This window comes from Papio anubis, chromosome 2, assembly GCF_008728515.1.
Source record: "Papio anubis isolate 15944 chromosome 2, Panubis1.0, whole genome shotgun sequence".
Taxonomy (NCBI): domain Eukaryota; kingdom Metazoa; phylum Chordata; class Mammalia; order Primates; family Cercopithecidae; genus Papio; species Papio anubis.
In genome coordinates this window covers 75,834,791-75,850,649 of record NC_044977.1, presented here as the reverse complement: position 1 = coordinate 75,850,649, position 15,859 = coordinate 75,834,791, and the positions used below count along the sequence as shown (strand labels likewise).

The window sequence follows — 15,859 nt, the reverse complement described above, 5'->3', positions numbered from 1 at the left end:
TACTTTTGCACCAACCAGTACAAACCTTTCCTGTTGCAAGCATCCAACTGTGCCTCGAAAAGTCAAGTACAGCATATTTCTCATTAAGTTGCCCCAAAGTCAAGGTCAGCCCTTTCTTGCCACAGTGGTTTTACAAATAACACATTTAGAACACAAATGCCTAATGCATGCGGGGCTTCAAACCTAAATGAAAGGTTGATGGGTGCAGCAAACCATCATGGCACATGTATACCTAGGTAACAAACCTGCACATTCTATACCTGTATTCCAGAACTTAAAGTATAACAAGTTTTAAAAAATAATATAAAACTGCATATGCTTTATTATGAAAACTATTATGGTGGATTAAATGGTGCCCTCTCAAAAGATATGTCTACCTCTAAATGTGACCTTATTTGGAAAAAGGATCTTTGCAGATGTAATTAAGAATCTTAAGATGAGATCATCCTGGGCTAGGGTAGGCCTAAATCCAATGATAGGTCCTTATAAGAGAAGGGAAGGGAAACGGAATACACAGGCAGAATGGCATGTGATGATGGAGGCAGACACAGAAGTGATGCATCCACAAGCCAAGAACACCAAGGATTGCCAGCAGCCACTGGAGGCTCGGAGAGAGGCACAGAACCGTCTCCCTCAGAGCCAGAGGGAACCAACCCTGATGACACCTTGATTTTGGACTTCTAGTCTCCAGAAAAACAGACTAGAAGGAAATCACAGACTAGTGCTAAATGTACTGGTGATTGGATTACAAAGTTGTGCTTGTTTTTTTCATAAATCACTTGACTTTGCTGCATTTTCCTGTCTAAACTGCATATTTATCATCCAACAATTTGATCAAAATTAATTTAGAATAAGAAACAAACCTGCCTTAAAAAAGTTTTTATCAAGGAGACCCTGAGGACTACTAGAGGGTAGAGGAGAAAAAGGAGGGCAAGGGCTGAAAAACTACCTATTGGGTACATGCCCACTACCGGGATGATGGGATCATGCGTACCCCAAACTTCAGCATCATGCAATATATCCATGTAACAAATCTGCACATATACCCCTTGAATCTAAAAGAAAAGTTGAATTTTTTGGGGGAAAAAACCCAAACTTTTAAATAAAGACCCAAAATACTTCTAACATTAAACATTGAAATAAAACGGAAGCTATGCATACATTTAAGAAAGGTTAATAAAAAAGATTTAAAAAAAAAAAAAGATAATTAAAGAAAGGTAAGTATGGTAAGTATTTACCCAGTTTGTGGCGAGTCAGTTGAGTGATGGCGGTCATAATGAGTTAAACCAAGGATGGGTTAAACCAAGGAATAAATGTTTGCAAATCAAAGGTTGTAAGGAGCACCTCCTACCAACTCAAAGCTCAAAAACAATTTAAAAATACATGGAAGTCTTGCAGGAAAAAAAAAAATGCTGTTACCACCAAAATTTTACCAAAAACAGGAAAAAAAAAAGTTCCACCTCCCAGAACCCAGGAAAACATATGTAATGTGTCCTTCTCTGTGGCGACAAACATGCACCCAAAAATGAAGAACACTTTCCTCAGTTATCTATTGTCTCCAAACTTTTGGCTTCATAAAGATGAGAGGAACTTGTCATTGTGATTTCCAAACAACTCAGTAAGTTGCTGGAGGAGTTTCAAAGGCCGAGTCACCAAGGATGCAAATAACAGGGAGTATCCCTGGGTCCCTGATTGTGGAACAAAAGACTTTGGGAAATTATATTATCGGGGTAATTTCATAGCGTTGTTGAGGAAAGCAAACACCTGCATTCTTTTAATAAGTCCCCTGGAGGCCTCATTCCTCAGCACTCAAAGTAGGAGAACCCACTCTGGGTGTTAGAGGTACATATAATGAGCCAGTTTTTAAGAATTGTGAAAGCAGTTTCTGCATCACCAAGTAGTGTACCAAACATAAAATCAAAAAATGCGCTCATTAAATGCCTTCCACCAGTCAAATGTGCTTGTGTCTGTTTTGCCAATGTGACACCAAAGGTCGCTACATATATTCAAAAGCCTAGGTTCAAAGGCTGGATAACAAACATCTTGTTTATTTTTAGGCTTGTTGACGTGTAGTTGGCTGCTGAAAGGAGGTACTGTACATTCCCTCCCTTGACTGATCCCTTTTGTAGAGTTTTCCTCCAGGAATCATTATGCAAATGACATTTTTAAAGCTGCCCTCCCCCCACACAAGCTCTCCCAGGCAGCCCAATTTACACCAAAGTTTTTAACAAGCTGAATGGAGCCCAATTTAATGTAGTCAGATCTGATTAGAAAACTGCAAGTGGCCTCCTAAGGAACGGGAAGTCACGTTGCACTCGATTCCATTTTTCTCAAGGTGGCACCTTTTGGACACCCCAGTAAGCTCAACCCCACAACCTCTAATTTGAAGGAGTTTCCCTTTTAAGAATCTTGCCCCAAATAAACCAACTAGTCCAGGGTTCTTCAGACATTTTGTTCTATTTTAGACACTAGTCAGATCTCATCCCCAGGCCATAGAGAATATAAAACTGTTTTCCCAAAGGTACAGGTTTATATTTAGACCAGAAGAATCAAATGCCAGAGCTAAACACTCTCTGGGTTCAAGAGCTTGTAATCTGCAGCCTCGAAGATCTGACTTCAAATCCTGATTCCATTACTTATTGACCAATGTGAATGAGTGCATGCTACCTAACCTCCCTGCAGCCCCATATTTAAAAAGTGGAAGATAAAAGACATGCCTCAGGAAACTGTTTTGAGTAGGAAATGAAGTGATTCCTGAAAGAAACCAAGCACACAGCAGGCCCTCAATAGTGTCTGCTCCTCCTCTACTGCATCTCCCAGAAAGGGAGGGCTTAGCTGCTAAGAGGACTTGCTTAGGGCAGCTGCCCCTGCCAGGTAGTGACTTTATGCCACCCCACCATTCATTTCATCCTTCCAGTCATGACACTCACTCACTGGTTTCTTTCAAATCGGTAGTCACAAAATCTGATGTCTGTAGTGGCCAACCAGTAATGTAAATCAGCAAGGCAGGCCAGGTGTAAGACAATAGGGAATGGTGGAAACTGTGAAAAAGTTGAACATGTTTCATCTTAAAGGAAAAGAATATTAGACTAGTTTTGCCAGATATTGTCATCTTTCCAGAGAAAGCCCAAATCTGAATTTTTACACAATATCTTAAATGTTAGCAACTGGTTTAAAATTTAAATCCTGTGCAATGCTAACAAAATATACCTACAGGCCAGATCTAATCTCAGGAGTTTCCAGAGATCCCAGGTTCAAATTTTATATAAATATCCATGTTTCTCATGCTTCAGAAGAGGGAGCTTCTACTTAGGGACTTGTGATCATGTAAATGGAAATGTTTAATGTGGCACAACAGGAGCCAAAAACAATTCATACTTATTAAGCAGGCTGGGGGAAACTGATTAAGAATTGCCTTGATGACATGTTTTCATCACGGACATGAATTTCCATTGTCCAGTTGGTGGGTTGCAGGGTCTAAGAAAGGCCCGTTTTTATGTACTGACCCCAGGGGCAGAGTTTGAAAGTTATCTTTCTGTTATAGTTTGCAAACTGTTTTTATAAATATCATGTGCATAATTCACTTAGGCAAAACGATTGTGAGGTTGTAGGGTCCAATTCTATCAAACTCCATTTCACCCGAAGTGAGTGTGTAACATGTAATATGAATCTATTATTCCATCAGAAGTCTCATTCCTTTGGAACCTAAAGTCCTATACAAGGAGGCCCTCCATTCTATTTCTTCTAAGTTTAGTCCATGAGACAAGAATCATCACTCCCGTTCACCAAACGAAAGGCTTTTACTCATGATGGGTGATATGGTTTGGCTTTGTTCCCAACCAAATCTCATCGTGAATTCCCACATGTTGTGGGAGGGCTCTAGTGGAAGGTCATTAAATCATGGGGGCAGGTCCTTCCCATGCTGTTCGGATGATAATGAATAAGTCTCATGAGATCTGATGGTTTAAAAAGGGAAGTTTCCCTGCACAAGCTCTCTTCTCTTGTCTGCTGCCATGTAAGACATGACTTTTACCTTCTGCCATGATTGTGAGTCTTCCCCAGTCATGTGGAACTATAAGTCAATTAAACCTCTTTCTTTTGTAACTTGCCCAGTCTCAGTCCTGGTGCAGTGGCTCACATCTGTAATCCCAGCACTTTGGGAGGCCAAGGCAGGTGGATCACTTGAGGTCAGGAGTTTGACACCAGCCTGGCCAAGATGGTGAAACCCCATCTCTACTAAAAATACAAAAATTAGCTGGGCATGGTGGCACACACCTGTAATCCCAGCTACTTGGGAGACTGAGGCAGGAGAATCACTTGAACCCAGGAGGCAGAGGCTGCAGTGAGCCAAGATCACACCACTGCACTCCAGCCTGGGTGATAGAGCACAACTCAGTCAAAAAACAACAAAAAATTGCCCACTCTTGGGTATGTCTATATCAGCAGTATGAAAACAGACTAATGCAGTAAATTGGTACCAGTACAGTGGGACACTGCTGAAAAGATACCTGAAAATGTGGAAGCAACTTTGGAACTTGGTAACAGGCAGAGGTTGGAACAGTTTGGAGGAAGACAGGAAAATGTGGGAAAGTCAGCAATTTGTTGAATGGCTTTGCCTAAAATGCTGACAGCGATATGGACAATAAGGTCCAGGCTGAGGTGGTCTCAGATGGAAATGAGGAACTTGTTGGGAACTGGAGCAAAGGTGACTCTTGTTATGTTTTAGCAAAGAGACTGAAGGCATTTTGCCTCTGCCCTAGAGATCTGTGGAACTTTCAACTTGAGAGAGATGATTGAGGGTATCTGGAAGAAGAAATTTCTAAGTAGCAAAACATTCAAGAGGCGACTTGGGTGCTATTAAAGGCATTCCGTTTCAAAAGGGAAATGGAGCATAAAAGGAAAATTTGCAGCCTGACAATGCACTAAAAAAGAAAATCCCATTTTCTGAGGGGAAATTCAAGCCGGCTGCAGAAATTTGCATAAGTAAGAAGGAGCTGAATGTTAATCACCAAGACGAAGGGGAAAATGTCTCCAGAGAACTTTGCAGCAGCCCCTCCCATTACAGGTCAGGAGGTTTTGGAGGAAAAAATGGGTTTGCGGGCTGGGCCCAGAGTTTCCATATTGTGTGCAGTCTAGGAACTTGGTGCCCTTCGTCCCAGCCGCTCCAGCCATGACTAAAAGGGGCTAAGGTACAGCCTGGGCTGTGGCTTCAAAGGGTGGAAGCCCCAAGCCTTGGCAGCTTTCATGTGGTGTTGAGCCTGAGGGTGCACAGAAGTCAAGAGCTGAGGTTTGGGAACCTCCGCCTAGATTTCAGAGGATGTAATGGAAATACCTGGATGCCAGGGCAGAAGTTTGCTTCAGGGACAGGGCTCTCATGGAGAACCCCTGCTGGGGCAATGCAAAAAGAAAATGTGGGGTTGGAGCCCCCACATAGAGTCTCTACTGGGGCACTGCCTACTGGAATTGTGAGAAGAGGCCCACCTTTCTCCAGACCCCAGAATGGTAGATCCACTGATAGCTTGCACTGTGCACCTGGAAAAGGTGTAGACACTGAACACTAGTCTGTGAAAGCAGCCAGGAGCGGGGCTATACCCTGCAAAGCTACAAGGGTGGAGCTGCCCAAGGCCATGGGAGCCTACGTCTTGCATCAGCATGATCCGGATGCGGGATATAAAGTCAAAGGAGACCATTTGGAAGCTTTAAAATTTTACTGCCCTACTGGATTTGGGACTTGCATGGGGCCTACAGCCCCTTTGTTTTTGGCCAATTTCTCCCATTTGGAATGGCTGTATTTACCCAATGCCTGTACCCCCATTGTATCTAGGAAGTAACTAACTTGCTTTTGATTCTACAGGTTCATAGGTGGAAGGGATTTGCCTTGTCTTGGATGAGACTTTGGACTGTGGACTTTTTAGTTAATGCTGAAATGAGTTTAGACTTTGGAGAACTGTTGGGAAGGCATGATTGGTTCTGAAACGTGAGGACATGAGATTTGGGAGGGGTTGGGGTGGAATGATATGGTTTGGCTGTGTCCCCACCCAAATCCCATCTTGAATTCCCATGTATTGTGGAAGGGACTCAGCGGGAGGTAATTGAATCATGGTGGCAGGTCTTTCCCATGCTGTTCTCTTTATTATTATCATCATTATTATTATTTTTTTGAGATGGAGTCTCACTCTGTTGCCCAGGCTGGAGTGCAATGGCACGATCTCAGCTCACTGCAACCTCCACCTCCTGGGTTCAAGCTGTTCTCCTGCCTCAGCCTTCTGAGTAGCTGGGATTACAGGTGTGGGCCAACATGCCTGGCTCATTTTTGTATTTTTAGTAGAAACGGGGTTCCACCATGTTGGTGAGGCTGGTCTCGAACTCCTGACCTCGTGATATACTTGCCGCGGCCTCCCAAAGTGCTGGGATTACAGGCGTAAGCCACCTCTGTTCTCATAATAGTGAATAAGTCTCACAAGATCGGATGGTTTAAAAAGGGAAGTTTCCCTGCACAAGCTCTCTTCTCTTGTCTGCCACCATGTGAGACGTGACTTTCACCTTCTGCCATGATTGTGAGGCTTCCCCAGTCACACAGAACTGTAAGTCCATTAAACTTCTTTCTTTTGTCAATTGCCTAGTCTGGTGTATGTCTTTATTAGCAGTGTAAAAATGGACTAATACAGTGGGGAAGTAACTTGTTATCGAGTACATAACCTACAATTTCCAGGACCTTGAACCCAGATATTCTTCCTCCACATGCGCCCTGTCTTTATTAAACCCTCTTGAAACCACAAACATATATCAACCCCAGGTTACAGGTCATGAAAAGTGGCAGGCACATTACATGCATTCCCCCACCACAACCTCATGAGACAAGTAGTAGTATCCCCATTTTTCTGATGAGAAAAATCAAGGCTCAAAAATATTAAGTCACTTGCCCAAGGCTATTCAGCTAGTAAGAGACAAAGCCAAATTTACAATTCCAACAATGTCTTCAAAGCCAGTCCCTTTAACCACTCAGCTATAATCCTTTCATATAAACCCTTACAAGCTTCATAGAAGTTTTTGTGACACTGGCTAGAAATATACATTTCCCGCAGAGATCATACCCCTATGACTCTCCCATACACAGGCAGGTTCAATCCCTTTGATCTCAAAAAGCTCAAGATCTGGAAGTCATTCCCATTAGGGAATGCTTCCTCTCTCCATAGGGAAATCCCTCTGGGGTACTCATTAATCACATGGTTAAAGGGTGACCTTTGAGTTTTTTGAACCAAGAGACCACAAAATAACAAATTTATTAGGCTCTCCCTCATCCCAACAACCTTAAACTACAGAGGCATCAGGAGGAATGACAACCTTTCAACAGAATGTGGGTATCGCTTTCATGGTTAAAAACAAATAAAATTTATTTTGAACAAAAGACGATTGACATCAATGCTCTGTATTTTCTCAGTAGTCATCAGGCACAAATTGTCACTCAGGGTGATTAAACAAGGATTAATTACCAGGTTGCTATACAAGTTGAGATGTTTCAAAGTTTCAGCCCAAAGAGCACATAAATGTACTCAAATTTTTAAAAGAATGGGGGTGCAAATTGGCACCATCTTTTCGGAGGACAATTTGGCAAGAGCACTTAAAATTTTAAATGTTACCTCCTCTCACCTAGTAATTCCAATTATACCACAGAAACATAAAATTGGGTAAAACTACACAGGCATGTTGTAGCATGAGAAAAGCTATCATTATATGATATATAATTGGGAACAATGGAAAACAGAGTGGTCATGAAGGGAGAAATTTTGACTTAATCATAATCCATACAATGGATTCTGAAAACTAATAAATATATTAGATGCTTTTGGCTTTTATATACTGACATGGAAAAATGTCCAGAAAGTATTTCTAAGTATGAAAAAAGTAAGCTATAAAAGATAACATGTAGGATGTGTATTTTCTGTTAAAGCAATATTAATAAATAATCTGAATGAACCTAAGGAAATAAATACCAGACTATAAACAACATATATCTGTAGCTTAGGGGTGAGCAAACTGATTCTGTATAGAGCCAGATAGTAAATACTTTCAGTTTTGCAGGCCATAAGGGCCGTCTCAACTACTCTGCTACTGCAAAAGCAGCCTCAGATGTTACTAGATGAACAGGCACGGCAGTGTTCCAATGAAACTTTATTTATGGACTCTGAAATTGAAATTTTGTATCATTTTTACATGCTACAAAAATGTTACTCTTCTTTTGATTTTTTTTTCAGGGATTTAAAAATGTGAAAACCATTCTTAGCTAGTAGGCCATACCAAACAGGTAGCAGGCTAATTTTGTCCCACAGGCTGCAGCTTGCCAACCCCTGGTCTAGAAGGTATGAAAAAGAAGGGGTTTCCCCTCTATGATATGTATTCTTCATATGTGCAAACGTGTGAGATAGTTTAATATCTTTAAAATAGTTATGTCTATTTCCAAAAACAGGTAATAATACAGATATACTGGCATAAACTGATATAGTTCCTGCAGAGAAAAAAACCCTGTAAGGGATTTCAACTTCTATCAGGTGTATTATTAAATGCCAATGACATTAAGTGAGCCAACCTGCCACCTTCTTATCAGCTAAGTATCTTTCCCTGCCTTGATGTTAGGCATAACTCAATCTACGCTTTCCCCCACCCCCCCCCCCCAAAACGCCTCTCCTTGTTTTCCCATTTTTTGGCATGTCAGTGACTGAGGCAGAGTGTTTTTTCTCTCCAAGCAAAATAATCAGTGGGAACCCATTTCTTAGCCAAATTACAATCCATTAAAGGAAACCAGGCCGGCATCACCCCGAATTGCTGCCTCAGTCATCAATCAACACAATCACCCAGGCAACTAAGGAGGGAGACTTTTCAAGGCACAGTCTTGGCTAGCCCAGCAAGCGCTGCCTCTGGAGCAACTGCATCCTGGCCAAAGCATCCCGGCTGGAAAGGCAGCCGTTGTCTGGAGACAAACAGCTCTGCATAATTATAACGATCTCACAACACTCCCCCTGCACTGGGCATTCCGTGTCAGTTGCCCATGAAAGTGGGACTCCAGGAGGCTTGTTAGGAAAGTCCGTCTTTTAATGCTCAAGTTGAATCTACATTTATCAGTAAAGCTGAAACGTTAAAGGGATTACAAGGGGCTTAGAATCCACTGGAGGTTCATTGATCTTGTCTTGCAAGCCTCATCTCCACATGCCCTTTAGAAAATGCTTTGGTCTGTTCCCTAGCTCTTTGGTTGCCTTTGATTTTACCACCATTCTCATCTAGGTTGGAGGGGGTGTTTCCTCTAGCCCTGATTCCAAAAGATTCTCAGATCCCTTTATTCTAAACTAAAATAAGCTATTTGCATGTTGCCCTAGATAGTGGTATAGACCAGGGGTCAGCAAATATTTTCTATAAAGATCCAGATACTAAGTATTTTAGGTTTTCTGGGCCATACAATCTCAGCTGCAGCTACTCAAGTCTGCCACTGTAGCACAAAAACCTGTTCATTCAGGATTTGCAAGCTCCAATCACTTCCAGTCCCTGACAGGTAACCTACATATTTGAGCCATAGATAAGATGTAAGTAAATGAGTATGACTTTATTCAGATAACACTTTTTTCTGGGTGCCAAAATCTGAATTTCATGTAATTTTCATATGTTGTGAAATATTCTTCTTTTGATTTTTTTCCCCAACCATCTAAAAATGTAACTCATGAGCCATACAAAACAGGAAAAGGGTCACATTTGGCCAGCAGGCTGTATTTTACTGATGCCAATCTAAACTAAACCTTTGCTATTTGAAGTGTTGGTCCCCCAACCAGCTTCACGGCATCATCTTAAAGCTTGGTAGAAATGGAAAATCTCAGGCCCCACCTCAAATCTATAGAATCAGAATCTGAATTTTGAACAAGAGCCCCCAGTAATTTGTATGCAAGTTTGAGAAGTCCTGGCCCAGAACACAGACTTTTGAAGTCAGATGGGGACACAATCCCATTAAGCAGTTGGCTGTGTAACCATAGGCAAATTACTTAACTCCTCTGAGACTCAGTTTCCTTACCCATTAAAATGGATGTAAATAACTGCACTTACCTTCTAGGGCTGTCATGAATGATAAGGTAGAAAAGATGTAAAACACTTTCCTGGCATTGTCAAGCTTTAAAATGGTAGCTGATAGAGAAAGCTTACTTTCTCTTTGGGGGAGATGAGATTGCTCATTCAGGATTTGCAAGCTTCAATCACTTCCAATCCCTGACAGGTAACCTAAATATTTGAAGAGTTCCCTGAACTCAACTAGATTGCTGGAGAGTATGGTGAGCTGCGGTCACGCCCATCTAAAGGGCAACTCCTCAGCTCCTGTCAGACACTGTCAGAAATGCAGGAAAGTATTCCTGATGTTACCTGATCTTTGGATTTTTCAACAGAAGCCGGAAACCTGGGCTTATGTTAGAAAAAGCCTCCTTATTTAATATGTTGTATGGATCAAACAAAACCTATCTGCAAGCTGGATTTGACTCAAGGGCTTTCAGTTTGGGAGCACTACTTTAGAACAAGTAACAAGAATCACAAGAAAATAAGCCAAATTTGGTTTTGGAGCCAAATCCCAGCAGCATTCTCCCTAGCCAGGTGACCTTGGGTTAAGTTACTTAACAACCCTCAGCCTCAGTTTTCTCACCAGGAAAATAATCACATCTATTTTTATAGGATTTAGTGAGGATGAAATTAAAATGTATGTAAAACACGGAAGCACGATCCCGGACAAAGCAAGCACTCGTTCTTATTGCTGATGCTGTTTTGGTATTACCGTAATTATTACTATTATTATTCATCAGTTCTTGGCATGTAGATAAGCAAATCTTCACTGTAAAAATGGCTATTTTTCTCTCCCTGTTCAAACTGGTTGCAAACAAGCAAGGCCAATTAACCCCCACTCAGAAAGCTATCCTGTAGCAGGGTAAGCTAAGTGCTTAGTTATTAATGATTTTGTTCTGGCTGCAGTCCATGAAGATGCCCTAATCTTCCTTAATGAAAATTCCCTCAGCAGCCCAGCCCAGCAGAGTCTCCCCTAGGCCACCCCGGAGTGATGTTTCTTCCAGGATAGGTCATCTGCGGGGAGCACCCTGCAATAGCCACCTTTGCTCCCCAGCTGCCTTCCATCAGGTGGAGGAGAGAGGTCCTGCTGACAATTGTGAGACCTTTGTACTCTAAGACCCATAAATACCTGTCTTGGAGGTTTTTGTTTTTCTGTTTTTGTTCTTTTTAGAAATTCTAAAAAAAAAAAAAAAAAAACCCACATTTGCTACCTAAAGGTGTGGGTGACAACAAAAATGGAAACAGTGTATGATCACTCAGGAAAATCCCCATAAAATATACATGACTTCAACAGGACCGTGGGCATCTTTCCTGGCACCGAGGAAGCCTCGACGTAGGAAAAGCAATTTGCCATACACAATGCTGGGTGTTTTAACTCAGTGCTTCTCAATCTTTAATGCATACAAGCAGCAGCCAGGGATCTTGTTCAAGCTCAGGTTTGGATTGAGGAGGTCTGGGGCGGGCCACAGATTTTGCATTTCTAACAATCTCCCACGAGATGATGATGTTGTTAGTACCTGCGTCAGGTGCGAATGAGCACGATCCTCTTCCCTTGCTTCATTTAGGTCTCTGTTCAGATGTCACCTTCTCAGAGAATCCTTTCCTCACTACTTTATCTAAAATGTGATTAGTGGAATAAGGGCAGGAATATTGTTTTGTTCTTTGCTGTGTCACCAGAGTACCAGGTGCAGAGCAAGCCCTCAAATATTTGTTCCTTAGAGAGCTGCCAATTTGACAGGTGAGGAAAATGGAACTCAGGGAACCTAAGTCATTTGCCCAAGGTCACACAGCTTGCTGAAGCCATTGCAAATGCCAGCCCTGCTCTGTCTGGACTTCAAAGCTCCACCATATCAGAGGGAAGCAAAGTTTGTTTACAACACCCTTCCTCCCTAGAACTTTAGTGCTGTCATGCCGGGAGGCAGTAACACAATTCTATCCTGTTTTTAAGAGATGCCTGCTGTGTGGACAAAGTACTGGAAGGGGACCAGGGTGGAAGCAGAGAGACCAGTGAAGGGGATGATGCAGTGAACAAAGGAAACAAGTGATCATCTTAGGGTTCTTTGGCATTTGGGGTGAGGACAGTTCCATTCTCCCTGAGTCAGATCAAAGGCAGCATTCGGCCTCTGTGTCAGGCCTACCTTTTCTTCCTACCCAGGCCCAACTCTCTCTCCAACGGGCTCATGCTTGCCCCAGTGAGACGGATGTAAAGTGGGTTTCAAACTGCCAAAAAGAAGACCGTGCTGTGTAACCCAGAAATAGTTATCTCTCTTCTCCAAAAGGTCACCCAAAAGTATGCCAATAGGAAAAGGAGGGGATAAGAGCAAGGAGCCGCTTCTTTTCCAGCAATGGGTGGAAGTGCCATAAAAACCCTATGCATGAAGCCGAAGTGGTCTTTCTGCTGGGGTAGGGCAATTGCTTCAGCATGAAAATCTGTCAAAGCCTGTTGAAAGGGTCTCTTTCCAAAAGAATAGTTCCATAATTGGGCTGAAAACAAAACACTTGTTTTCCCTTTGCAAAATCAGCCAGATGAAAACAGCTTAAAATTCTTCAAAAAGCTGTGATCATGAAGGTCTAGAGTGGCCCTGGACCCCTAGCATCCCCAGATACACTAGTTATGTCTCCTCCTGAGCAGTGGTTGAAGGGATGCTAAAAATCATGAACAAAATTAGCAAGTATTTATGATATGCCTGGGACTGGACAAAGCATGTGTTTTTCAGATCTATTTAATCCCTACAATCACGCTCTGCATTAAATGCCATTATTATGCCCACTTAACAGTAGGGAAACTGGGAACTAGGGAAAGTAGTGACAGACAGGTGATCAGGGATCACACAGTGAAGGAGAGAAGTCAGGCTACACACCCACCCTGCGCCACTGCCCCACAAAGCCCCTGTTCAGAAGTTGACCCAAGGGCTGCAGAGTAGGTGAGGAAAGGAAAGTTGGAAATCACTTACTCTGCTGTTCATTACCCTGCCTCTCCCACCCCCATTAGAGCACAAGATGCATCAAAAAGGAAGCACTCAGTAGTTTTGTTATGCTGGATTTGGTTTAACAAAATAAGACTTCTACACCTATTCTCATTTTTTCACCCATATTCATATTTGGGACACACAAGGGTCTGGCCTACAGCACACCGATTTGGGCTACCACATCGGTACCACTGATGAATGTCTATGTCTGCCAATTACATATTTATAAGGTCGTCTGCCTTGACTCTGACACAGAAGTTATTAAATGCTCGGGAGCCATAAGGGTTGCGCTCAGTGCCCTGAAACAAAGGCAAAGAGGCTGCCAGACCCATCTGAAGCAGGAACAAAAGCATTTAATTTCTGAAGGAGCTGGTTGGGAGTTTTCTTATAACTGGGTGCCCAGCACACATTACAAATGGGGAAAAGTAGAGATGCACTAATGGGGTGGGGGCGTGGAATCAAAGCAGGCTTTTCTGCCTAGCATCCAGAAAAAGCCCTCTTCATAAGCAGCTTGAGTGGTGGAGAAAGGGGGAAAGATGCACTAATCCAAGAGAGAATGTGTTATGATATTGCACAATTTTCTCCTGTCACCAGTTTTTCCTTTTCATGAAGACGCCAGGGAGGATTCACCTCTTGCTTGAAATCAGCAAACTGACAGCTTGTAAGCCTGCACCCCAACTTTTTCCAACCAGAGCCCCAGCAGCCAGATGCATTGGGAGGGCACCCAGCTCCCTTGTCTCCCAAACATAATCATTCCAATCCAAGCTGGGGCTGCCTGGAAGTCAACACTCAAGGCACATTTAATAAGAAACATCTGGCCACCGAAGAGGGTTGACACGGCGCAGGCGGGCAGCAATGGGTCTGTGGTTAGGACCCAGAGTTACAGGCGCTGAATTAAAAACACAATTGGAAAACACCAGCTAGTCCAGGGAATCCTACACACACAGCACTGTGGCACTTGGCAACACTGTCATGCCCAGGGTGAATTGTTTTGGAGTGAGTTACCTAGACACATAGTGCCAGTGCTAGGGATCCACAGTTTTCACATCAGGGAAACGCAGCCTGAGCCCGGCTCTCCTGCATCCCCCAGTGTCTGGCCACCACTTCCACCTCCAATATTTGTAGCAGATGTAGCTCCGCTCTTAAAGAAACAGCCTTTGCATTCTTTCCATGTGACTTACAAGTGAGATTTAAGGCGCGGGGGGAATATATATATATATATTACATATTGCATATTTTTTCTTGCTGTAGTGTTGTGCATTTAAGGCTTCCTACCTCCATTTATGCAAGGCGAACCCAGGGCACTGGTCACCACAGGCGTTACATGGCTGGCCTCGCTCTATCCGCCCCAGTCCGGTCAACTTCAAAACAAAAAGAAAACACACGCATGTCTCCACCACGGGGGCTCCCTCCACAGCCCCACTCGTGTCCCAGGCAGGATGGCCTGCCCCTCCCACCCCACCTCCTGTGATTTGAGTCAACTGTTCCTCTTCTGTATGGGGGGCACGGGGCGGGGCGCTGCCAGTGCCCCAGGGGTGGTCTCCCGTCTGCCTGGGGAAGGGTGCGCGGACCCAGGCAGGCTGCCTCCGGCGTGGGCACCACACCACCTAGAAATGGCCACGGCTGGGGCTTTGTCTCCCCCAGACACCTTGGTCACGGGTTTCTAAGAAACAAAAGCAAGACCCTTCAGTTCCCTGGAGTCCGCAAGAAGCGAGCATCGCTGGACTGGGCTGGTGCTCCCGGAAAGGGGGCAGCAGAGGACACCCCAAAAGACAGCCTCAAAGTCCAAGTCCCCGCTAGAGCTCCAAGTGGCTGGACGCTGGAGCTTTAGTGCTGGGATTCCGATTTGCCTGGAGGGAGGGGGCTTTCCAGGGATCCCCCAGACTGTGACCCTGAGGGCCACGGTTCGGGTCTCACTGTCGCCCAGTCGGGGGTCGGAACCTAACCCCTCCCGCGCCTTCGAGCGCTCTCTCGCGCCCTGGACGCGCCCCGCCCGCGGGGCTGGCTTACCTGGGGCCACAGGTGCGCAGCCGCGGGGCGCAGTGGGGCTGCGCGCGGGCGCTCGCGGCCGGCTGGAGGTGCCCGGCGATCGGCCCCGCTCGAGCGGGGGACACTCACCGAGCGGCTGGAGAGTCTTTTCCGGGAGCTCCGGCTGAACATGGCCGGACGCCTCCTGCTCGCAGCGCCGTCCGTCGGTCCGTCCGCACCGCGGCCGGGAGGGCGGGTCGCCTGGGCGGGCACCCTCGGCGGCCGCTGGCCTGGCTGTCTCCGCCTTGCAGCCCCCGGCTCTCTCCGGAGCTCACGCCTACCCCTCCTCCCTTTCCTCTGCCTCTCCCTCCCCGCCCGCAGGTCCCTCCCTCTCTCCCGGCATCCCCCCGCCCTCCCGGGTTCGCCCCGCGGTCCACCGGCTCTTCCCATCCCTCCCCCGCACCCAGCTGGGGCCACTTTCTCCCTTTTCCTGGCTTCCAGGCCCACTGGGCACAACTCCCGGCGCTCACCTGGTCCCGCCCCCGAAGGCTCGTCCCTCACCCTTGTCCCCAGCCTAGGGGCAGGGACCGTTTCACGCCCCCCTGCCGCTGTAGCTGGGGTAGGGGAGTGGAGATGGAAGGATGAGGATTGAGTTTTTTTAAGGTATAATCCACGTACAGTAAATTCACCCTTTTTTAGTGCACAGTTCTGCCAGTTTTGACAAATTCGTACAGACCTGTAACCACCACCACAATTAAGCTATAGAGCAGCCCTCTCACCCTCGAAAATTGATTATTTTAAAAGTTTGTACTGTGCCTGGAATCTAGTGTTCATTA

At 44.8% G+C, this 15,859-nt stretch overlaps 1 protein-coding gene across 2 annotated transcripts in view; it reads right to left on the bottom strand.

The window, feature by feature from the left end:
* The window catches only part of PRICKLE2 (prickle planar cell polarity protein 2), a 354,301-nt gene extending 338,987 nt beyond the window's left edge, over positions 1 to 15,314 (bottom strand). The window contains exons 1-2 of one of the 2 annotated variants that reach the window (XM_031663211.1): positions 15,066 to 15,314; positions 14,331 to 14,416 (exon numbers count right to left, since the gene is read on the bottom strand). In XM_031663211.1, the coding sequence (XP_031519071.1) occupies positions 14,331 to 14,416; positions 15,066 to 15,215 (236 nt within the window). In that variant the 5' untranslated portion in view covers positions 15,216 to 15,314. The remainder of the gene's footprint in view (positions 1 to 14,330; positions 14,417 to 15,065) is intronic. The other variant, XM_031663212.1, reaches the window with a different exon arrangement.
* Positions 15,315 to 15,859: the final 545 nt, after the last annotated feature.